Consider the following 24,681-nt stretch of genomic DNA (forward strand, 5'->3'; position numbering starts at 1 on the left):
CAGAACTGAGGCAGGAGAATAAATTGAGACTGTGGTCGTGGGAGGTGAGCTTCGAGGCCTGGCCACTTGGCTGGCTGGGAATGGTAGTTTCCAGTGGCTCATAGTCTCCGTTATACGGGCTTGTAGGTGAGCAGGATTGTACTACATCTCCCGAAGTTCTCCAGGAACTCGCGTTGGCCTGCGTCTAGAGCGCTCTGTATTGTGGGATATGTAGTCTAATATCTGGCGAAGCATGCTTGTGTCCAAAGAAGGGTTTACGGATTCGGACTCAGTTTCCCTACGGCCCTGGGATGCTCACAGGCCATTGGCTGAGTAAGGCAGCTCTTGTTGCACTCCTCCCCGCCCCCAGTGACACAATAGCAGCTCCCTCCAAGATGGCGGCGGCGACGGCAGACCCGGGAGCTGGGAACCCGCAGACTGGGGACTCCTCCGGTGGGGACGCAGGGGGCGGGCTACCGTCACCCGGAGAGCAGGAATTGAGCCGGCGCCTGCAGCGCTTGTACCCTGCTGTCAATCAGCACGAAACGCCACTGCCGCGATCCTGGAGCCCCAAGGACAAGTACAACTACATCGGCCTCTCCCAGGGAAACCTCCGTGTCCACTACAAAGGTATCAGCGGGTCTGGCCGCTGGGAGACAGTCCAGAATGTTGCAAGGAGGCTGTCACCATCATGTCCCTTTCTTTGCCTGGGTTTTCTGAGTTGGGCCTTTGCCCAGCGGAACGTCCAGAGTAGAGGGATTGGCCAGGCCATGGTTTACCTGCTTCCTTTCCTCTGTCCTGAAACAGCCGACTTTAAGAGAACTACAGTTAAATGTCCTAAACCAGTGTTGGACAAGACCTTCCACTTTAGGGCCTCCCTTCTTGTCCTGAACTGGCTCCAACCTCAGCTAGGCCCTTTACCATGGCTTAGTTTCGGTAATGTTTGCAAAAAGAGGTGGTGGTAACATTCTCACAGGCGGTGCATGGGCTGCCTGCCTGCAAGTCTTCCCAGACTGGCCTTGGGGTTGTGTGCCAAAGTTGTTGGTAGTGGTGACTTCCATTTCTGCCACTTCCTTCCCCGGGTTCCAGGCTGGGCCATTTGGATTCTAGAAAGACAGACAGCAGTGTTCAGAGTCTCACATGTACCTCGGTTGCCTGTGTGTACCTTGTTTTGTTATGGAGGACAGTATCATGGACAGGGCACTTGGTTGGTCTGGGGTGGAGTTGATCCAAAGGTGGGAGGCTTTTGTGTTTACTCAGTTTCTTGGACAGTACAGAGCTTCTCTGGCAAAGGAGGGTTGAAGTTACCATGGCACAGAGATAAAGGAGGCTTATTTTTGCATTTTTCTGGTACTGACATTCCTTCTTTGACTTTTTACATCAGGACATGGCAAAAATCACAAAGATGCAGCCTCGGTGCGTGCCACTCACCCCATCCCTGCCGCCTGTGGTATTTACTATTTTGAAGTGAAGATTGTCAGCAAAGGAAGAGATGGGTAAGGCCCTCTTTACTCTCCCTCCCCCCCTTTCAACGCAGAACTGGTGCTCTGTCTTGTCAGAGTTTAAAGTTCCTGACTGGTATTAGTGACTGAGGTTGGCCTGCTGATCCACTTGGATCTGGGCTACCTCTCCCCTAACTGTGAACGTGGTCTGGTTGGTCTAAACAGTGGGCCTTGATAGCAGTAAGCACATTGTAGGTTGAGCAGAGGACTTTTTTTTTAAAGTATTGTAACTAGATAGTAACAGATCAGGGATATAAGTAACAAGTATACCTTAACAATTCAGAGGCCAAATGGGGTTTCCCCTGCTACCATGTGGTGTTTGTGACTTCCCTCCTTTTGAGGTTGAGGTTCTTTTTTTATGGCATTTAGTCATGTAGAGGCCTCAGTAAACTTCAAAGAAATAATAGAGTCTGTGTAGCATTCATCAAAGCTGTGGTGGCCACTGTCATCTGGATAAACAGTGTCCGCATGGTCAGAGTCAGGTGACCTTGCTGCTCATAAACTTGTTTTTCAGTCCAGGGACGTGAACACCAGTTGAACCAGCTTTAGGAAGGTCTTATTAAAGTCAGCATTAGGGAGACTCCCTATTTTAGGGTGACTTAAGCAGACACAAGGCATCAGAGGGAACATCTTTTCTTCTTGGTTTTTCGAGACATGGTTTCTCTGTGTAGCTTTGAAGCCTGTCCTGGGACTCGCTCAGTAGAACAAGCTGGCCTTGAACCTACAGAGATTCGCCTGCCTCTGCCTCCCAGTGGTGGGATTAAAGGCATAAGCCACCACCACCCGGCTCGTTGTCTTCTTCCTTATTCCCGGTCTCCTTTTCTCCCTAGTAATTGTAATAAAACAGGTGTTCAAGCTATGAGATAATGTGACTATAACTATCTTGGGACAGGCTTTTTAAATCAGACCTTAGGTTTGTTATGGGAAATTTGCAAACCCTGCCAATGACGTTCATATGGACCTGAGTGTGTGTTTTTGAGCATTTGGGATAATTTTTTCTCCAGTGTCCCTTGTGTTGTGTGTAAAATGCCAGGTTTAGAAACTGAGACTGAACTGAGTGTGATGACGCAGGCCCTTCATCCCAGCACTTGGGAGGAAGAAGCAGGCATAGCTCTGTGAGTTCGAGGCCAGCCTGGTCTACAGAACGAGTTCCAGGCCAGCCAGATCCTGTCTCAAAACAAAAAGCAAAAATGAAGCTGAGTCTGGGGAAGGACTGTTGGAATCAGAACCTCCCTGCTTTCTCAGTGACTTTGTGGCTTCCCAGCCGAGGAGGACTCTGTGAGCGTGGGCACATCCTGGGGCTTGTCTCTTCATTGTCATCCTGGAAAGTTCAGTAAGCATCTAAACTTCCTTTAGCCTTAACATTCAGTGACTTTAGACTTTTCATCCTGGGAAGCTGTTGCATCTTTAGCTTTCATTTCCATCTGCTTCGTTTGCAGATAGGAAACTTACATTTTGGAAGACTGAAAAACTTTTTAATATTTTTTTCCACCATCTGGTAGAACATATCTAATGTGTTTAAACCAGTATCAATGAGAATAACCTCTTAAAACAAACACCTCAAATACAGTTACAGTGTTGACTGAGATGCTGGTGTTGGACTTTTGACATTACCAAGGAGACAGGGGCATATTTCTTAAACTCGTAGGGAGGAAAATGTGTCTTCTCTGTAGCCCTTTTTCATAGATAAGGGTTGAGCTAGTGAGAAACAACAACTTTTCAGAAGGGGAGTGTTTAAACTTAGAGATCTGGATTCCTTTAACTGGCCTTTTAAATTTCAATGGCTCTTGAGAAGAAAGCTTTGTGTGTGTATGACTGTGGTGTTATATACAAGTCTAAAAACAGTGAAAGCCAGGCATGGTGGTGCATGTGCTAGTCCCGGGACTCTGGAGGCTGAGGCAGGTGGGTCTCTCTGAGTTTAAAGCCAGACTGGTTTATATGGCAAGTCCCAGACCAACCAGGGCTGCATAATGAGACCTTGTTTCAGCGAAATGAGGGGTATCTTTCTCCGCTTCTTTCCCCAGCATTTTTTTTTTCTTTTCCCTCTTTAAATAACAAAGTTTCATCTATTCCAGGCTGGCTTATAACTTCTTAAGTGGCCAAAGGATGGTCTTGAACTTATGGTCCTCCAGCCTTCACTTTCCCAATGCTAGGATTACAGATCTATGCTACCCCACTTGGTTTATCTAGTGCTGGGAATTGAACCCAGGGATTATACACATTAGGAAGCCCTCTGCCAACGGAGTGACGATCTTGTGCCCTAGTCTCAGTATTTTTGCATATGGCGAATACAGTTGTTGAGTTAGTCTGGAAGCCTCATTTGTATAAAGGTCATGTGTGTCTGTAGTGGCTTGCTTCAGTTGACAGACAACTAAAGTAGTAAGCTGGTGAGAGAGTATATGACTGGCTCCCCACAGCTACTTTCTGGAATCCTTGAAAGGCTTTTTGTGGCTGAGATGTCAATTGTTGGTATGAGCCACGCAGTATAGTTCAGATTTGGTTTTTGAGGAAGCCAACAGAAGTTGTAGGACAGGCGGACCCTGACTCCTCCCCATCAGCGTTGGAATTAGATTTCTGACCCAGGTCTCCTTGATGTCCTCAGCATTAGCTGTAGCTATTGGCTTTGTAGCCTTCTCTGTTGTCTCATTTGAGCCTCATAGCATCTCTAGAAAATGGCTGGGGTAAACGGTGATAAACTTGTTTTGTGGGTGAGTCCTTGAGCTGTTTGGTGGCCTGCCCTGGCTGCAGGGCTTGCAATGTGCAATAGAATAGCCTAACCTGTCAGATGTCCTTGCCTGATCCCAGACACGTGCCTGAGCTGTTGCTGACTTTTCGCAGCACGACTGCTCTTGCATTCCTTCTCTGGGCTAGTGTGCCGGAACAGCCTGCTGGATCTGCAGGGTCACAATATCAAGGGACAGGACTGACGTGTAGACACCGAGGTTAGAGAAGCAGGGCATGCTGTGTGCTGGCCTTGACTGACTTCTTCTCCCATTGATTCTGTAATCTTGTTTGTCTGTAGAGTTGTGTGTTCCTAAGGTATTTGTGAGTCCATTTTTTGTTGTCATGGTTGATTTAAGTGATTTTATGTTTTTACTTTTAGTTACGTGTGTGTGTGTGTGTGTGTGTGTGGTTGGGTATGTGCATGTGAGCAGAATATGATGACAGATCCCTGGACCTGGAATTACAGGTAGCTGTAACCTGCCTGACGTGGTGCTGGGAATCAAACTCAGGTCAGGTCCTCTGGAAGAGCACTGATGTTCTTACTGACTGAGTGCTTTCTCTAGCCCCTCACAGAAGGGTTTTGTTTCTTTGCTTTAGGTGGCTATTTTTTGTTTGTTTGGTTGGTTTTGGTTTTTTGAAACAGGGTTTCTCTGTGAAACAGCCCTAGCTGTCCTGGAACTCGCTCTGTAGACCAGGCTGAGACAGAGATCCGCCTGCCTCTGGCTCCCGAGTGCTGGGATTAAAGGCGTGCATAACATCCCCTGACTGGGTGGGGATTCTTTTGAGACAGTTTTGCTTTGTACAAACAAGTGTCTCCTAAGTGCCACAGAAAGGCTTATTTCAAGGGGCTTATAGAGTTTTTCTTTCTTTTCTTTTTCTTTTTTTCATCCTGATGTGCCAAATCTAAGAGAGCAGAAGCAAAGCCAGCAATAGATCAGCCTTGTCCACAGGGAGCCTGTGGCCTACTCAGTGGAGAGTGGACCTGAGAAGAGCCCTTCATAAGAGGAGGCAGAGCTTGGGCACTGCAGGGAGGGATGAGTAGGAGTTCCCAGGAGGCCACTATCCATGGATCCATGAGTCTTGTGGGTAATTAGCTCCATGCCAGGGCGCGGGGTTTTTTGGACTCTTCCCCTTTAGGAGGAGGACTCTGTAGAAGGAGCTAAGAGCTTGGCATAGATTGGTTGGCTTTAGCTGGATTTTGTCAAGTCATCAGAGTTGTGAACCGTGAGAGCAGGTCTGATAGGCTGAGGAGATGTCTCAAGCCTTGCCAGGGCTGCCCTAGGAGATAAGGAGCGTCTGGGTTGGCCTTTCCAGAAAGTTAAGTAGGCACTTTATGGACCTGTGGGTGTCCCCAGCTTTTAGTGATGACACATGGAGGGTGTGGCTGTCCTGGCTGACAGATGCTTCAGTGTGACCCTCAAAATAGACTGTAACATCATCCTGGTGGCAGAGGCCTCCTGACATGTGATGGGTGACTCTACCCAAGAAGAGCAGACTTAGCCTAGAGCACTAGGTAGTGTAGGGAGAGGTGGGGTTCTCTTTAGCAAGGGCCCCGAATAGGTTACAGTCAACCAACTCTTGCTTGCTCGGTCATGTAGCAGAACACTCACCCATCCACGCCACACACCAGGATGAACACTCGTTGTCTGTCCTAGGTACGGGATCCAGGAACACAGACACAAGGCCTTTCTAGAGACAAGAGGGATACACCCCTGTGTTTGACCTCACAGGGGCAGAGAAATTGTTAGCCCATGGTATGTGCCCTAGCTGGCTGGCCCCGAGGTTCCGTTTCCTTCTACACCCCTGCGTTTAGGGGATGCTTCATAGAAGAGATGGTGACGATGGTGGGAAGAGCAGCTGGAATGCTCAAGGGGAACAAAGTGAGACGTGGATGCTTCGAGCAGAAGACACATAGATGTGTAGGTTGGCCTGGGGATGGTGACTTAAGCTTGTAATCCTAACACTCATGTGCAGAGGCAGGAAGATTGAAACTTGAACCCAGTTTGGCTTCAAGGCTAGCCTGGAACTATACAGAGAGTCCATGTTTGTTTGGAGGAGAAACAATATTTGGGGCCAGGACTGAAGGACTGAGTAAGTAGGGGCCAGATGGAAAACCCCTTGTGTATTGTGGCCAAAGATTTTGGACTTTGTTTTGAGGGCAGTTGTGTGTACAGAATCTAGCTAGGGCAGAAGACACCCGCTGTCTGGTCTACTAGAGTTGTGTCTGTGTGGGCCAGTGGTTTAGGTTCTTCACCCGGAGTGTGATTTTCTTCTCGAGTGGTCCTTTCAGAGAGAGAGTGCCTCTCTGCGTATCCTGTAATTGTGTGGTGGTTGATTTTGCCAGCTCCTCTTTCAAAGCCATCCAGGCATTTCTGTCTCATGAGTTAGGGTCACCCAAGTCTAGAGACAGCCTGCAGCTGGGCCTCTCATTCGGGTCTCTGTGCATGGTTCAGTGCTGTTGAAGCTCCGTGTTTGTGGACTGGCTAATGCCTGCCCGTATGTCCTGAGGAGTAGGCGCCAGCGGTAGTGGAATCCTGTTGTTCCTGAGCACCCCAAAGCTGGGGACTACAAGTGACTGCTGAGCTTTAGGCTGCATTGTTCCTTGAGTTCCAGACATGGTGCTGTTTCAGTGATATGGAAATACGTGGGCTATGGAGCCTCCTGGGATGATACATGACTTACTTATATTGTGGGTGGAAACTAGTTTGGTATCTTGAGGTGTAGCTGTGGCATGGGTTGAGAAAGCTGAAACTGCTTTCCTGGTGGGGACTCCCTGCTCATTTCCAGCTGCCGTCTACATCCAACTATGAGCTCAGCATGGGGAGTGTGGCACTTTTTGCTTTTGTTTTGTTTTTCAAGACAGGGTTTCTTTGTGTAGCCCTGGGTGTCCTGGAACTAGCTCTGTAGACCAGGCTGGCCTTGAACTCACAGACATCTGCCTGCCTCTGCTCCCAAGTGCTGGGATTAAAGGCGTGTGCAACTACTGCCTGGGAGCACTTGAATTTTTTAGGTTACTATTTATTTTATTTTCACGTTTGTGTGTGTGTGTGTGTGTGTGTGTGTGTCTGCAGTACACCACATGTGTCGAAGTCAGAGGACAACTTAAAAGAATAGGTTCTTGTCCATCATGTGAGTCCTGGGGATGGAACTCAGCTAATTAGACTTTTTAGCAAGCTCCTTTACAAACTGAGCCATATTACTGCCCCATGGGTGATGGTGGTAGTGGTTGGTTTTTTGTTTGTTTGTTTGTTTTCTCTTTTGTGTTTTTGGAGACAAGGTCTGGCTATGTGGCCTTGGCTGGCCTAGACTAAGCTATGTAGACCAGGCTGACCTCAAACTCATAGCGATCCATCTACAGCACCATACTCTAGCCCCATGGGTTCTTTATAAGTTAAATCTTACTTGGTCAAAGGTCAGCCTCTAGGGAAATTCCTAGGAGAAATTCGTATACTCTCCTCCTCACATCCCCGTTGCTTCTTCGGACTCTGGAATGCTTGTTTTATTTCTGTAGATGGATTGGTACAAAGTGGGAAATCCCAGTTAGAGGGGAAGTCACGGTTTGTCAGGCTGAGTAGAGAGCATGAGTTTAGCAGAACACTGGAAAAGAGGGGGGTCCTGAGGAGGTCTGTGTGTCGTCAGGGGGCAAGTTGGAAAGAGGATGCGCATCTGAGAGGAGAGAGAGCTGATCTCAGTGCAAGGATGTCTCTCTGACCCTCTGAATTCACACAGAATGTCTTCACAGCTCCAAGACCGCCAGTGTTTTGGTTGCGACCAAAATGTGGAGTCATGGCTGATTTCCGGACTGGAGGACTTGGTGACAGAGCAGTGATAGAGCCTTTTTGTCCCCAAGACACTGGAATAAGATGCCCTGGACTGTGTAGGAATTTGGGATGGGCCAAGAAAGTTCTTCCCACTGCTCTCTTGCCTCTCTCCTTGTCTTAGAAGGCATCTTGAGATTTCAGGAAATTTTAGGGCAGTGTGCTGGCTAGTTTCATATCAACTCGACACACGCTAGAGCCTTCTGAGAGGTACTCAATTGAGAAAATGCTTCCATAAGATCAGTCTGTAGGCAAGTCTGTAGGGCATTTTTTTCTTCATCTTTTTTTTTAATTTTTAAATTTTTTTCATGTGCATTGGTGTTCTGCCTGCATGTATGTCTGTATGAGGGTGTTCGATCCCCTGGAATTAGAGTTATAGTTGTAAGCTGCCATATGGGTACTGGGAATTGAACCTGGGTCCTCTGGAAGAGCAGCCAGTACTCCTAACCACTGAGCATCTCCTTAAATAATGATTTTTGGTGAAGAGTCCAACCCATTGTGGGTGGGGCCATCCCTGGGCAGGTGGTTCTGAGTTCTGTAAGAAAGTGGATTAAAGCTAGGACGGGTGGCCTTTAATCCCAGCACTCTGAAGGCAGAGGCAGGTGGATCTCTGAGTTTAAGGCCAATCTGGTCTATAGAACGCATTCCAGAACAGGCTCCAAAACTATGTGAAACCCTGTCTTGAAAAACCAAAAAAAAAAAAAAAACCCAAAAACAAAGACTGAGGAAGCCATGGGGAACCAGCCATAAGCAGCACTGTGTCCATGGCCTCTGTGTCAGGTTCCTCCTTTGTTTGGGTTCCTGTTCTGACTTTCTTCAGTGATGAACAGTGATTTAGAAGTGTGAGCCAAATAAACCCTTTTTCTCCCCACGTTGCTTTGGTCCTGGTGTTTCATCACAGCAGTAGTAACCCTGACCAGGACAGTCAGAAATGACAAATGTCACTGCTCAAATACACCCCTAGACCCTCAGCTCCCGGGGCATACATGGATAACAGCATCCATTCTGGTCCAGACAGAGCCCCAGGATTTTTCTTAATTACAGTATACTAGGGAGCTGAACTTTTTTGATCACAGTTTGAACGTGAGATGAAATTCACCAGCCTCTGGGCAGAGGTGATTGGAGGTGAGAAGCAGAGAAAGGGTAGCTGTGTCTAGATGGTCGGAGGGCTCAGGTTTCCTCTCCTCCAGGACGGCGCCAAGGTAGAGCTGTACCAAGAAGCAGCAGAGGGGGCAGCTTGTTTGCATTCTACTGACAAAGTCAAATCTCACAAGTCGAGAGTCAGTCCGTAGTTGGCATGTACCATTTTTATACAGTGTCTGGTGTCATTGGGTCTGTGGTGCTGGCTGCTTATCAGTGGTTATGTTTACTTTGTTTGTTTATTTTTGAAACATGGTTTCTCTAATAGCCCTGGCTGTCCCCAAACTTACTCTGTAGACCAGGCTTGCCTTGAGCTCAGAGATTCACCTACTTCCTGAGTGCTAGGATAAAGGCGTGTGCCACTACCTCCTGGCAAGACTTGTTTTCAAGACTGCTGACCATTTAGAGAAGGAGCCCAGGGGCTGGAGAAATGGGTCAGAGGTTAAGAGCATTGACTGCTCTTCCAAAGGTCCTGAGTTCAATTCCCGGCAACCACATGGTGGCTCACAACCATCTGTAATGAGGTCTGGTGCCCTCTTCTGGCCTGCAGGCATACATGGCAGACAGAATATTGTATACATAATAAATAAATAAATATAAAAAAAAAAAGAGCACTGGCTGCTCTTCCATAGGTCCTGAGTTCAATTCCCAGTGCCCAGATGGTGGCTCACAACCATCTATAATGGGATCTGACGCCCTCTTCTGTCATGCAGGCATACACGCAGATACAATACTGTATACATAATAAATAAATAAATCTTTAAAAACAAAACAAAACAAAGTGAAACAAGAAGAGGAGCCTATGTCTGAACGACCTAGAGTCATCTATACTCTAAGCCATCTTTCTCTATGGGACATCTTGACTGAGGCCTTTTTGCGGTCTGAATTACCCCACCCCCAATAGTGCTGGGGCCTGTCATGCCCCTCCTCTAAGTGAGCTGCATGGCCTCCTGGCAGTGGGCTGTGGTTGCTGGAGGAACAAAATGCACATAGTAGTTGGTGCCATGATGGTCTGTGGTTTTGAGCGGGCTCATCGGACTGTGAAATAAAATCCCCAGTGCCAAATATTAGCTCTCATTTTAGACCTGGTTCGTGTTTTATAGCTACTGCCCTAGAGTCTTTGTTATTGAAGCCGTTGATTTCTTTTATCTGGGGCAAGCTCTTTTTTTTTTTTTTTTTTTTTTTTTTTTTTTTTTTTTTTTTTTTTTTTTAGTTTTTCGAGACAGGGTTTCTCTGTGGCTTTGGAGCCTGTCCTGGAACTAGCTCTTGTAGACCAGGCTGGTCTCGAACTCACAGAGATCCGCCTGCCTCTGCCTCCCGAGTGCTGGGATTAAAGGCGTGCGCCACCACCGCCCGGCTTGGGGCAAGCTCTTAATAGGAAGAAGACTGCCAGTCTGATGAGCCATGGCTGAAGTGTTAGACATCAAGATGAAACTGTCAGGTGATTCCCCAGAGCTCTTTGGAGAGCTGGACCTTTGTTTTTTATTTTTCAAAACATAGTTTCTCTTGTACAGACCTGGCTGTCCTGGAACTCACTCTGTAGGCCAGGCTGGCCTTGAATTCAGAGATCTGCCTGCCTCTGCCTCCCCAGTACTGAATGTAAAGGCTTGATGGTTGAAGCCAGGCATGTTTTTTCTTGTTGTTGTTGTTTTTTTTTTTTTTTTTGCATTAGAGAAGATAGACTCATAGTTTCCCACGGTTCCCCAGAGCCGTCTCAGTACCAAGGCTCAGGCCTCTTGTTTCTTCCTTTGCATCATTTCCTACCAGAGCTATCCTATTAATGGAACTTTTAAGTCTAAAGCTTTGAAGTCCTGTAGCAAAATATATTGGTTCCTTTACCTTATAGAGTCATTATTGTTATTATTTGTTTTTTGAAACAGGGTGTCTCTGTGTAACAGCCCTAGGTGTCCTGGAATTAGCTCTGTAGACCAAACTGGCCTTTGCCTCCCGAGTGCTGGGATTAAAGGCGTGCGCCACCACCGCCCGGCCATGCACCACCATTATTTAAAGTGCCCATAAGATCCACCTTCTAATAGGTGGTTTTGACCCATGCCTTTAATCTTAGCTTTGGAGTTCAAGGTCAGCTTGCTCTACAGACCAAGTTTTAGGACAGCCAGGGCTACACAGAGAAACCCTGTCTCAAAACTAAAAACAAACAAAAAACTCTACCTTTTCTCTGAGAAGAAATTGAGAGACAGTGAGAAGATTTGGGCCTGTGTTTTTCACTATTCTCATTTGTATTGTGCTAGCAGAGAGGGGCTTCTTCTGGCCCCGACAGAAGGCCAGAGTGTAGGCCACTCCGAAGCTTTCCAGTGAGCTCTGTGCCAGGGCCCTCACTTGTCTTATCTGGAAAGGCCAGGTGAGGCTCCTGCCGTCTGGCTTAGCTAAAAGGGTGTGACTGCTGACGATCTTCAACATAAAATGTACTGTTTTTCTGCTTTAATTTTTAGCTTACTTGCTTCTTTTCTTCTTTCTCCCTTTCCTTTTTCTTTTCCTTTGCTTTTCCCCTGGCTGCTCTAGAGCTCACTCTGTAGACTGGGAAGGCCTCAAACTCAGAGATCTGCCTGCCTCTTCATCTCAAGTGCTGGGACTAAGGTGACCAAGCCTGGCTAATTTTATTCTTTTTTTATGTAGCTCTGGTTGTTCTCAAACTCACTCAATAGACTAGACTGACCTTGAGCTCTGAGAGACATGCCTGGGTGTGCCTCTACGCCTGCCTTGTTTGTTGTCTTTAATGGGTAATTTGGTGGTATTATTTAAGGTCACAATGTCGGATAACCATTGCTACTGTCTATTTCTAAGACTTCTATTATCCCATTGAATAATAATTATTTCCAGTCTGAGTATAGTGGCACATACCTTTAATCCCAACACTCAGGAGGCAGAAGCAAGTGGATAAATTTGAGTTCAAGGCCAGCCAGGATCAGGAAGTGAGACTCTTTCTCAGACAGACAGAGTTCAGCACTGCCCTCTTCTTTCCAGCCCTGAATACATTTGTGTTTATGAATTTACCAATTTTAGATGATTTTATACAAATGGAATCCTACAAAATTAGTTCTATGGTGTCAGACATGTTTTGTGTAAAAATGATTTCAAGGTGTATGCTGTGGCATGCACCTGAACTTCAATCTTTTTTATGACTGAGAAATTTCCCACTGTGTAGCTAGCTAGTTAGATGGCTCAGCACACAGAAAGACACAGTTTGTTTGTCTGTTGGTGCATTGAACATCTTTTCATGTGCTATTGTATATGGCTCCTTCTCCCTTCCTCCCCCTTCCTTCCTTCCTTTCTTCAGTTTTTATCCTAGGCTACTCTCAAGCTTACTGTGTATTCAAGGATGATGGTCTTGTCTTCTGGGTGCTGGGATTTTAGGCTGTGCTGCCCTCCCCAGTTTATGCTCTTCTGGAGCTCAAACCCAATGCTTCATGTGTACTAGGCAGACGGGCTGTCGACTTAGTTACATCCTCAGCAGCAGCTGTTTTTATAAATCCTTCAACAGATGTCTATAGGACTGGTGAAATGGCTCAGGGGGTAAAAGCGGTTGCTGTATAAGTCTGAAAACCCAAGTTTGATCTCCAAAACCCATGATGGAAGGAGAGAACCAACCTTTTAGAATGATTCTCTGTTTTCAGTATGAATGCATGTGCCCTGGCCCAAATGCATCTGCATTCATGCCTACGGAAATAATATATAAAATAAAAATTACACCAAAAGAAACATCTATATAGTTCTTTGCCTATTTCATAATTGGTTTGCTTTTTATTTGAATTATAAGGGATTCTTTTTTTTCCCAAGACTGGGTTTCTCTATGTAGCCCTGGCTATCCTGGAACTCAGTCTGTAGACCAGGCTGGCTTCAAATTCATAGAGATCTGCCTGCCACTGCCTCCTGAGCACTGGGACTAAAGGTGTGCACCACCACTTCCTGGGTCTTTTTTTTTTTTTTCTTAAACCTGAGGCAGTCTGATGCCTTAGCACTTGCCTGGTTGGTACACTATATGTAGACACACTGTCGTAGCACAGGCTGGCCTTGAATTCCTGGTCCTTCTACATCTGCCTCTTGAGGGCTGGAATTACTGGCATGGGTCACCATATTCTGCTAGTATTGTATTATTTTTGCAGTGAGTGCATGTGTGTATGTGTGTGCTTGTGTGTCTGTGGGCATGTGTGTCCAGTGGTACAGGTATGAAGGTCAGAGGAAATTTTCAGGATTCAGTTCTCTCCTTCTACCATAGAATCCAGAGACTGAATTCAGGTCGTCGGGTTTGTAATAGTGCACAGCCATTATTGACATTATTTTGCAAAGAGTTATGCTAAGGTCAGAGCTGGGAAGGAGCCCTTTAGTCTAACTTCTTCTTTTCTGATAGGGAACCCGAGATGTGGGTTGAAACCCAAGATCTGTGATCCCAAATTCGGGTGGAGTCTAAGAGCCCAGCCTTTCAGAGTTGGGGGTGTTATGTCTAAGGCTGCTGAGAAGTGTTCTGTCAGTTTGCTTTATTTCATCTAGACCAGATGAAATAAAGCTGGGAGTTTGAAGGATAACTCAGAAGGCTGGGCATCAATTCCAGCCCCTCCTGCAGCAGCTTCCCCAGTGCTGGGATTAAAAGCGCACACCATGCCTGACTTCCTGTCACTTTAAAATTGATCAGGGTCTGGCAGGATAGTTGGGCAGGTAAAGGTGTTTGCCACTAAGCTTGATGACCTAAGTTTGACCCCTGGGACTCACGTGATGGAAGGAGAGCACTAGCTCGTGTAAATTGTTCTCTGACCTCCACATGCGCATCATGGCACAAGTGAACACCCAAAATTAGTAAAGAAATATAGTGATTTTTTTTTTTGAAAAACAAAATAAGCCGGTTTGGTTCAACATGCCAGTAGGATTTGCTAAAGGAGGCAGAGGTAGGAGGATCATGAGTTCGAGGCCAGCCCAGGTGAAGGAACATGCCTTTAATCTTGGGAAGCAGAGGCAGGCCAGTTCAAGGCCAGTCTGGTTTGTAAAATGGGTTCTAGGATAGCCAAAGCTACTCAGAGAAACCCTGTTCAAAAAACCAAAATAAATTCTTCACATGCGTCCCTTCCAGAAGTAGGAAGGGCGCACTAGATGTGTTTCCAAAGGGTTCCCTGTGTAGAAGGGTCTTCCCAGCTCCATTAGGAAACAACAGAGAAGGTGTCGTGTCCTCCGCTAGCCTTGTTCAAAACTGGAGGGTCGAGGGTCCAGTGCTCTCGTTTCTAAGTCCTGTCCTCTGATATCACCAGGCATGACTGAGTTAGGAAAAAATCTCCAGTCTTTTGGAGTTCTGCTGAGCCTGACTCACTGCAGCGGTATCTTCTGAGAGTGAGCTCTGAGTTCTTGGGCTGGGACCCAAGATGCCATTTCTGCTGTTTCACTCTCAGCCCCCGTCAAGTTCAGGGCACTAGGTGTATATGCTGAGGAGCTAATGAAAGCCACGTTCCCTGGTCTGTCTCTTGCCACTGAAGGGCTCTGCTGGGATGAACCAGAGATGGTTATAGCTGGCTCCTCAATGTGATTGTTTTCACAGTTATAAAAGTGATTTCAGGGGCTGGAGAGATGGCTCAGAGGTTAAGAGCATTGCCTGCTCTTCCAAAGGTTCTGAATTCAATTCCCAGCAACCACATGGTGGCTCATAACCATCTGTAATGGGGTCTGGTGCCCTCTCCTCGTCTGGCCTGCAGGCATACACACAAATAGAATATTGTATACATAATAAATAAATAAATATTTAAAAAAACAAAAAAGTGATTTCAGGGCTTAGGGATGTAACTCAGTAGACTGTTTGCCTAGCATGTCAAAGCCCTAGGTTTGATCTCTAACACCATGTAAACTGGATGTGGCAGTCCATGCCTATGATCCCAGGACTTGGGAGGTAGAAGCAGAAGAGTCAGAAGTTCAGGGTCAGCCTCACTTTGGCTGTGGTTAGTTAGGGGCCCTTCCTGCCCACCTACAGCTGTGGCTGCCCCTAGTCTCTACCTGGCTTGGTCCTGCAGTGCAGAGCCACAGTGGGGGCAGCCCTTGTAGCTGCAGCTTGCATTGTGATTTTGGCAGTGAGCAGCAGAAACTGAGAAGTTAGAAACCAGCTCATGACCCAGCTACCATCAGGAACTTGTCTGATGTCCCTCTGTACTTCCTGGCTGTCTCACGTCTTTGTTAAGTGTTATTTCCTCTGTTTTGCTGTCATATAGAAAGAAAAGAAACAAATAAAATGGGTTTATTTTGTAGTTACTTGTGGGGTAAATTATTCTCTCTCATATCTTCTGACGCCTGAAAAGAGAGCCCAATGAGCAAGCCAAACTTTTGGATCCATTCTGTCATCTGTTTAGGGGAGTGAGGATTTTTGCTGACTCCCTTCTTCCCAGCCTGTATCTGGTATTGTTCTTAGCATGGCTTGGCTTATTATCAACAAGGAAGCAAACGTTCAAGACCTTTCTCCTTGGTAATCCCGAATAGACAGGCATTTGTTTTTAGATGTCCCAAGTTCAGGCCCTTGAGACTAGCCTGATTTATCTGATTCCCCTGCTGGAAGAACCTACAGTGACCTACTAGACAGAGTGGGTCATGTATACAATCATCCATCTGCTTTCCCTGAGCACCAGCTCAAGTTGGTTCTGGTGACTGGCTGCACTGAAGCCTCTCTGGTTTCATGGTAACAGCTGATTGAGAAGGCCCTGAGAGCCGAGAAACATGCCCGTGGACCTATGGTGAACTTGGGAGCAGAGATGAGATTGGAATCGGAGCATGTCCAGTATAATTGTTGTTTGCAAGTAGGTTTCTCATTCAGGTGCTTGTGCTTGGTGTCAGTGTCAGTGCTAGAACAGAGTTGGCGGATGGCGGCCATGCCTCTTGCTGAGCACGTTGGCTTCAAACTTTCCAAATAAGTCCCAGTTGGCCTTGCTTTGGTGACTGGTTGTGCTGTTCAGTGTCTTAGGCTCTTCAAGCCCCTTCAAACCTAGAAGTTCGCTGCTTCTAAAGAGTGGTTGTCTGTTTCCATGGCATTCCGTCCCTATTGCTTTACTAGGATGACTTTGGTAGTGTCTGGGTTTGCTTCTTCAGTCTGTGTCAGCTATCTGATCAGTGTAGCCTTGCTCCACCTCTTCTGTGGCTTCCCACTGACCTCCCATGAAGCTTAAACTCCTTAAGATGCATGTAGGCTGTGCACACAATCCCCGTTTCCTGTCCAGCTTTGGTTCTTTGTGAGTCTGCCCAGCCTAGAATTCAGCCGCATCAAACTTCTTTCAGTTCCTCTGTGTCTGCTTCTTTGCCTTTTTGTGCCTTTGCATATTCTGTTGCTTATGCATGGCACATGCTCTCTCTTGCTTCTCTCACCTCCTTTACCAGGCCTTAGCTCAGCTTTCACTTCCTCAGGGAATCCCGCCCTTCACATCAGTACATCCTGGCTCTCTGGTTTAACCTTAACCTGACAGTGGTGGGACCGAGTGTAGGCCCTACTCTGTTCCCCCAGCTCTGTGCTGATCCTTGGGGAAGGCATGAATGAAATCTCAGGCTCTACAGAAGAAGGTATTGACATCATTCTTTTACTTGTGGTTATCCAGATACCTCGTCACAATTTGTTTAAAAAGCAGAAACTTGCTGGTGGTGGAATACACCTTTAATCCCAGCACTCGGGAGGCAGGGGCAGGCGGATCTCTGTGAGTTTGAGGCCAGCCTGGTCTACAAAGGGAGGACAGAGGGCTATTACACAGAGAAACCCTGTCTTGAAAAACCTAAAAAGCAAAACAAAAACCCCAGAAACATTTCTGTATTGAGTGGTTGAGGTGCCCTTATCATAATCAGTTAACTGTGTGAGAGTTAGTTCTAGGCTCCCCGTTTTGAGTCTCTTTTGTTGGTCTTCATGTCTGTCTTTTGCTAGTCTTATACTTTTTTGTTGTTGCTGCTGTTGTTTCAAGACAGGATTTCTCTGTGTAACAGCCCTGGCTGTCCTGTAGCTCTGTAGAGCAAGCTGGCCTCAAACTCATAGGGATCCACCTACTGCCTCCCGAGTGCTGGGATTAAAGGCATGTGCCACTATGCCTGGCCTTTACCTTATTTTATTTTATTTTATCTTATTTTGAGACAGGGTCTCACTATGTAACCCTGACTGGCCTAGAACTTGCTATGTAGTTCAGGCTGCCATTGAACTCTCAGAGATTGCCTGCTTCTGCCTCCAGAGTGCTGGGATTAAAGGTGAGCACTCCAAGCCTCCTATATTTATTTTTTTGTCTTAACTGCTTACCTAGAACTCTCAGTGTTCTGTTGAAGCGGTAATGGTGAGAGCATGTATTCCCAGTACTAGAGGATAAGCTGTGAGTCTTGTTGCTGTCTTATGTTACTGTGTAGGATTCTTTCTGTTCTCTGTTGAGTATAATTGGAATGTAATTTTTGTTTTGTTTTGAGACAAGGTATTTATGTAGTTCTGAAGCTTGCTACGTAGACCAGGCTGACCTTGAACTCACAGAGCTCCTCCAGCCTCTGCTTGAGTGCTGGAATTAAAGGCAATTGCTATCACACTTGGCCCAGATGTAATGTTTAAATATTTAAAATTTTATTTTGTTTGAGGAAGGGTAATTGCTATAGCTCGGGCTGGACTCAGTTGCCTCAGCCTCCTGATTCTTAGATTATAGGTGTGTGCCACTCACTTGGCTGATATGTAATTTCTTTATCCTATATGGTTCACCCCTTAAAGTGTATAGTTGTGGACTGATATTTATTTCAACAATACAGTCCTTACTTGGCACTTTCAATGTACTCAAAAGGACCTCGACTGAGTGCTAGTATTGCAAACCAAAAAGTGTAGTTCAGCACTTAGTATTCAAAGGGTCCTTATGGCTCTTCCCCTTGGTTATCTCAGGCTGGTTGGATGATAGTCTTCAGTGCCTAAAAACTCACTAGAAGGTGGGAGTCTGCAGCTATTTTCAACAAAAAGTTGAGGCAAGGTCTTTTTATGCATCTCTGGGTGACTGACTGTGTAGTCCAGGCTGGCATTGGACTTTGGCATTCTGCCAGCCTCTTCCTTCCAAGTGTTGGGGAGTTACAGTCGTGTGTGGCCACACCCATCTGGAAAACTTCTTTCTCTCACTTTCTTTTCACCCCAGTGCTTGGGGCTTGTGTCCAGGTGCCTAGACATGCTAGGCAAGTGCCCTGCCACATGTAGCCCAGCGACGTATGTCTTCTTGTAGGTTCAGGGCACCCGCCTTTGGAAAAAGACTTAGTGTTATCTGGTGTTTGAAGAGTTGGGGCCTATTTCCTTTGGACCCTGACTCAGCTTTGGCCTCATTTGTGTCTGCTAGTTGGGTTCCTGTGGGGCTGCTCCCCATGTCATTGACACCCAGAGGTGGCATGGTGCCCAATGTGAATGGGTGTCAGCTTCCCCTGGCTACTCTACACTTAACTCATCCAATCAGATCTTGAAGTTGAGCAGGAGTTTGTGCAGAGGTCTCAGGCAGTTATCTAAGAAATGCCCTTCCTCCTGGGGGACTCAGAGCCCATAGGAAAGTGATGATGGCTACTTGATGGAGAGAGAAGCTTCTTTTGTAGGAAGTAATAGCTTGTTCCTGTTTGTTTTTTGTTTGTTTGTTTTCGAGACAGGTTTTTTTGTTGTTGTTGTTGTTGTGGTTTTTTTGTAGCTTTTTTGGAGCCTGTCTTGGAACTCACTTGGTAGACCGGGCTGACCTTGAACTCACAGTCCGCCTGCCTCTGCCTCCTGAGTGCAGGGATTAAAGGAGTGCACCACCACCACCCAGCTTCGTGTTTGTTTTTTATAGTGCTGGAGATCAGACCCCAGGCTTTGTGCATGTTAGGCAAGTGCTGTATCACTGAGCTACACCCCAGCCCTCTAAAGCAACTTGTGTTTGAGCATAGATGTCTTAGTGATCTTTCCCCATGGAACATTGTAGAACCAGAACTTTGGCTGGTGACCAAACATAACTCTTCCTGCGGGATCCTTAACTTACCCTGTTTGCACTAACTTTAAGCTGTCAAGGGTCATTCAGGAAACAAATATGCTCTAAACACAAGCTCTTCCCTTAGTTACGCCAGGAGCGTGACTACATGTAGTGTGGGACACAGGCTCAGGCCCCTCACAATAGGACAGGATGAGTGGCTGCCTTCCAAGTTAGGGAACCTCCTGGCTGTGTCGTGCATTTTCGGTGGATGACTACAGGCTAGGCGAGTTGTTTACTGCTTAGTCAGCAAAGACATCAGGGGAATGGAGACCAGCTTTTGGCATCCTCTACCACATAAAGCCAGGAAGCTGATTTAGGCTGTTGTTTTTCTGGGGAAATGTGATGGTTGTAATCTAATGGGGATCCTGCCAGCAGGCTCACACAATGGCTCCCGATGGCCCTAGAAGCTGGCCCTTTCTTGCAGTCAGTATGTGTTTCTTGGCAGGGCTGAGCCGTTCTGTTCAGCCTTGGGCTGTGTATTGGGCTATGTCTTTAGCCTCAAAGGAGTTAACTCTGTGTCCCAAATAGTGCTTAAAATAAGGAAGACAAGTTTTCTTTGTGCTATGGATGCCCTCTATAAAATGTTGGTCCTCCCTGCATCTCCTTTAAGCACCGTGGACTAAATTAATTAGCTCTATATGCTAGTCTGTGTCTTTTGGTACCTGTACAATATGATGGAGTTGCTGGTTTCAAAGGGAGATGGGTGGGTCAGAGCCTTGCATTCCTGTTTGCTATTCGGTTTGGATATTAGAAGTTGTTCCTCCAAAATCCAGTGAGTGGTACAGACAATGAGAGAAAGGAAAGAGGGCATTAACTACATTTGAATGCCAGGCAGGGTCTGGGCCAAGGCTGACTATGGAATGGGACCCTGGGAGTGCTAGGAAGCAGGTGCATAGTATATTTGTACTAGAGGAGGAAGACTCTGAGATGAGATCAACATGGAAAGGATCTTGGTAAAGTCATAACACAAGCAGTCAAGTGACTATCGAGGTACGTGGGCTAGTTAAGGCAACTCTATGCAGCTCCTTCAGTTTTGGGGAGTGGGACGATGGCCCAGTTGGTAAGAATGCCTTCTGTACAAGCACAGGGACTTGAGTTTGCATCTCTAATATTCACACAAAAATCTGGGCACAGCAGTGCACACCTGTAATCTCAGAACTGGGAAGCTGAAGACAGGAAGGTCCTGTGGCTTACAAACCAGCCATATAGCTGAACTAGTGAGCTTCAGGGTCAGTGAAAGACTGTCTTTAAAAAAAGAAAAATACCATTAAGGAAGACACCTGATGTAAACTCTGGCTTCCACACACACGTGTACACACTACACACACACACACACACACCAATAGAAACTCTGTTTTTTGTTTGTTTGTTTTTTTTTGTTTTTTGTTTATTTGTTTTCTCTGTGTAGCTTTGGAACCTGTCCTGGAGCTCAACTCTGTAGATCAGGCTGGCCTCGAACTCACAGAGATCCGCCTCTCTCTTCCTCCTGAGTGCTGGGATTAAAGGCGTGCACCATCACCATTGAGCAAAACTTTTTTTCATTATGGTAAAATTCACTTAACATGCCATTTTAACCTTTTAAAATGTACAATTCAATGGGATTAAATACATTGCCATTGTTAGTCAGTTACAAAGTTCACTTTAGCCTCTTTGGATGGTGTTTTGGATGTTTTAAGTATTTCAAGCACCTCAGCTGCCTGTTGTAATGGTTTTATGTGCTTAGAATAAGGTGTTTTATATTTGACTTCTACTCTTTTCTTTTACTCTTAAAAGATGATGATTTGGTTGGATGGTGGTGGCGCGTGCCTTTAATCCCAGCACCTGAGAGGCAGAGACAGGTGGATCTTTGTGAGTTTGAAGCCAGCCTGGTCTACAGAACAAGTTAAGGACAGCCAGTGCTGTTACACAAAGAAATTCTGTCTCAAGGAGAAAAAAATGATGATGGCTTGATTTTTTTCTTAAGATTTATTTATTTATTTTATGTGTATTGGTATTTTGCCTGAATGTGGATTTGTGTGATCTGTGTTAGATCCCCTGGAACTGGAGTTATAGACAGTTGTGAGCTACCATGTGGGTGCCGGGAATTGAACCCTGGTCCTCTGGAAGTGCAGTCAGTACTCTTAACCGCTGAGCTGTCTCTTCACTCCCAGCCATCTCCAGCCACAGAGAGCTTGATTCTTTTATTTTTAAGTTCTTGAGTTACCCATTTCCTTCTATACCACAAACAGACTGAAAAAGAGATTTCCTTTTTTGGCTTACCTCTTCTTATGAGTGCCACTAAGACTTCTTTGGAAGTTGCCACAGGAAGGGCTCCACCTTGCCTTGCATACCTTACTTAGGTACCTGGGGTGGAACAATTGTGTGTGTGTGTGTGTGTGTGTGTGTATGGGGGATGGTTTTGGTTTTGGAAGCTCAAACTTCAACACCTCCCTGCTGTGTGTGATCTAGGAAGCTAGCCGTAAGTGCGCAGGGAAGGGTAATGTATATATGTTTTGAGGGTCCTGAGAGGAAACTGTGTTTGGGTTCCTGATGATCCAGAGTAGATTCTGCCTGGTTGTACTTTTTCAGTATACTGCTCCTTGCTAATGACGAAGTTTGACCTTGCATTGTGCTGCCATTCATTCCCTAGTTCATAGGTACTTTTAAGGAGTTGGTTCTCCTGCCCTAGTTGGAATTAGAAAGTCAGAGGATTAGAGGCCATGATTTTAGTACACTTTAGCAGTTAGTCATGGTTACACACACTATCCCTTATTTTCTTTTAAAGGAAAACTTAAAATCATCTGTGTTTATTTTGTGTGCTTGTGTGTACACACATATATCACAGAGAGATCTGGAAGTCGAGGGAGACGTTTGAGGGTCCGTATTTTCTTTTCATTGTATGGGTCCCAGAGGTGGAAATCAGGTTTCAGCTTGGTGGCAACTGCCTTTACCTGATGAGTAATCTTAGTGGTCCTCTGTTTTTAGTGGCAAAGATATTAAGATGCTTTCATTGGAAATAAAAAGGTTAGTTGGATGTGGTGGCACACCCTTTAAATCCCAGCACTCGGGATGCAGAGGCAGACAGATTTCTGTTGAGTTCAAGACCATCCTGGTCTCATAATGAGTTCCAGGACATCCATAGCTATACAGAGAAACCCTGTTGAGAGAGAGAGAGGTGGGGGGAGGGAGAGGGGGAAGGAGAGGGGGAGGGGGAGGGAGAGGGAGGAGAGAGAGGAGAGAGAGAGAGAGAGAGAGAGAGATTGTACTTAGATGAAGTCCAAAAGATGAAGGTTCTCTGAGAACCATTAGTGTATTGAAAAAGTCTACAGACATTGCTTTTCTTTCTTTCTTTGGTTTTTTTTTTTTTTTTTTGGTTTTTTGAGACAGGGTTTCTCTGCAGCTTTAGAGCCTGTCCTGGAGCTAGCTCAGCTGGTCTCGAACTCACAGAAATCCGCCTGCCTCTGCCTCCCGAGTGCTGGGATTAAAGGCGTGCGCCACCACCACCAGGCGACATTGCTTTTCTTATTTTTGTCTTCTACTAAGAACTGTTTGAGAAGGGAGATAAATTAATTTTAGCTAGCATATAAAATAATGAGTATCATCATGGCCTCTTCATACATATGTGTTCCACTTTGTTTTCATTAGTTCCCTATTTGCTTTTTTAAGGTACATGGGAATTGGACTCTCAGCTCAAGGCGTCAACATGAACAGACTACCTGGTGAGTCACTGTTTAAGAAAACATTGTTCTGCTCTCTTCTGTCCTCTGTTGGAGTGGCTGAAGACTGGGGAGGGTCTTGTTTGCAGGATATCCAGCTATGGTCATTGAGTTGGGACATCTTCCATTTCAAAAATTAGTTGGTGGAGGCTGCAGAGACAGTCTGGCAGTTAAGAGTGCTTCCTGCTTTTCCAGAGGACTTGAGTTCAGTCCTCAGCACCCATGTCAGGGTGCTCACAACGGCTTCCCTGGACCCCTGAATCCACACTCAAGACATACACAGTCACACATAATTAAAAATAGAAATCTTAAAAAAAAATTGACAAGTGTTGTCCCTCATGGAATTTGGACTGTTTACTGTTAAATGAAGTGACCTGACCTTAATTGCCTTGGGGCTACGCCTCAGTAACCCTCATTCCCATTGGCTGTTCCCAGCCCGGGATTCAGGCATGTGCCAGGAGGCATGTACTGCCAAGCCTGGCTCCTTCGTTGCTTGTTACTTCACCACGTTAAAGATCAAAGTCTTTAAGTGGTTTCCCACGTGGAACTGGTTAAGGTGAATTCTGAATAAATAAGAGATGTGATTAAGATATTTGGATTTGTAGCTGTGAGTCCACAGCGGCTTCAGATTAGTGAAGTATCCTAGGTTCTGCATCTGGTCTTCCTCTATCAGTCTTACATGCTTCCAGTTGTTTTCTGCCCCGCTGTTCATTCCTCGTTCTGCTGGGGCACGGCTGTGGAGACAGAGCCTACCCTAAGAGCTTCCAGGTGGTGTTTGCCTAAAGTGGCAGAGGTGGCATGACATGAGCTGTCCTAATACCATCACAGAGACAGGCAGTGTCCTGGTGGTTTTGCCTTGGATTCCTTGTGCTGGTGCCACGGAAGACAGCTGGCTTTTCTCAAGAGCTCAAGAGGGAGCGCACTTCAGTGCCCTTTCCTAACAACTCCGGTCTTCACTCACCACAGAGCTGTCGACAACAGACTGATTTCAAACACAATCTAGACTTGCTCTAAATTCAACTAATTTTCAGGAATTTGGCTTTTCTCTTTTTGTCCTTTTGCTTTAATGTAATAGAAAGCAAACTTTTTTGTTATTAATCAGAATCTGTAAGTTAGGTGTAGCCTAACATTTTAGCTCTTATACAGATCGGTTTCTTGCTTTCAGTGTGATCTTTGAACTTTTGTACTGTTCTGGTAGTGGAGAAAAGAGATTTTGTTTTTGAATTTTTTTTTTTTAAATATTTATTTATTTTTATTATGTATACAATATTCTGTTTGTGCGTATGTCCCCAGGCCAGAAGAAGGCACCAGACCTCATTACAGATGGTTGTGAGCCACCATGTGGTTGCCGGGAATTGAACTCAGGACCTTTGGAAGAGCAGGCAATGCTCTTAACTACTGAGCCATCTCTCCAGCCCCGAGATTTTGTTTTTGGAGACAGAGTCTTGTATAGCTCAAGCTAGCCTCGAGTTTGAGATTTTTCCTGCCTCTGCTTCCCAAGCGCTGGCATCATAGATGGACCCCATCATGCCCTGCCGCCTCATTTCCACTCTGACTGCTATCTTGATTGCTCCCCGCCATATCTGAACTCTGCCTGATAATTCTATGGCTGGAGATAATCAGACTGATTCTAGGTAGAAGGATGGACACCCCTGACTTGCCTAGGATGCAGAACTAGCTGACTGACGGGGCAGATCTAGCTTAGGGCAGTATATGGATAGAGTGGAGGGTTTCTTCATGGGAATGACAGTGGGTTTGGTCTATCATTGTTCAACTTACTGCTGCGTTTAGGTTAGAATACAAGAGTGTTCTTTCAACTTTTCTGAGATTGCTCTGTATGTGTGGGGTGTGTGTGTGTGTGTGTGTT

General features: G+C 45.9%; 1 protein-coding gene across 1 annotated transcript in view; it reads left to right on the forward strand.

Moving 5' to 3' along the window:
* The first annotated feature begins 338 nt into the window (after positions 1-338).
* Ranbp10 (RAN binding protein 10) overlaps positions 339-24,681 on the forward strand; it is a 60,072-nt gene continuing 35,729 nt past the window's right edge. The window contains exons 1-3 of the mRNA XM_038312509.1: positions 339-609; positions 1,364-1,475; positions 22,765-22,817. Of these exons, the coding sequence (XP_038168437.1) occupies positions 375-609; positions 1,364-1,475; positions 22,765-22,817 (400 nt within the window). The 5' untranslated portion in view covers positions 339-374. The remainder of the gene's footprint in view (positions 610-1,363; positions 1,476-22,764; positions 22,818-24,681) is intronic.

The sequence above is a fragment of the Arvicola amphibius genome, chromosome 15 (assembly GCF_903992535.2).
Source record: "Arvicola amphibius chromosome 15, mArvAmp1.2, whole genome shotgun sequence".
NCBI lineage: Eukaryota > Metazoa > Chordata > Mammalia > Rodentia > Cricetidae > Arvicola > Arvicola amphibius.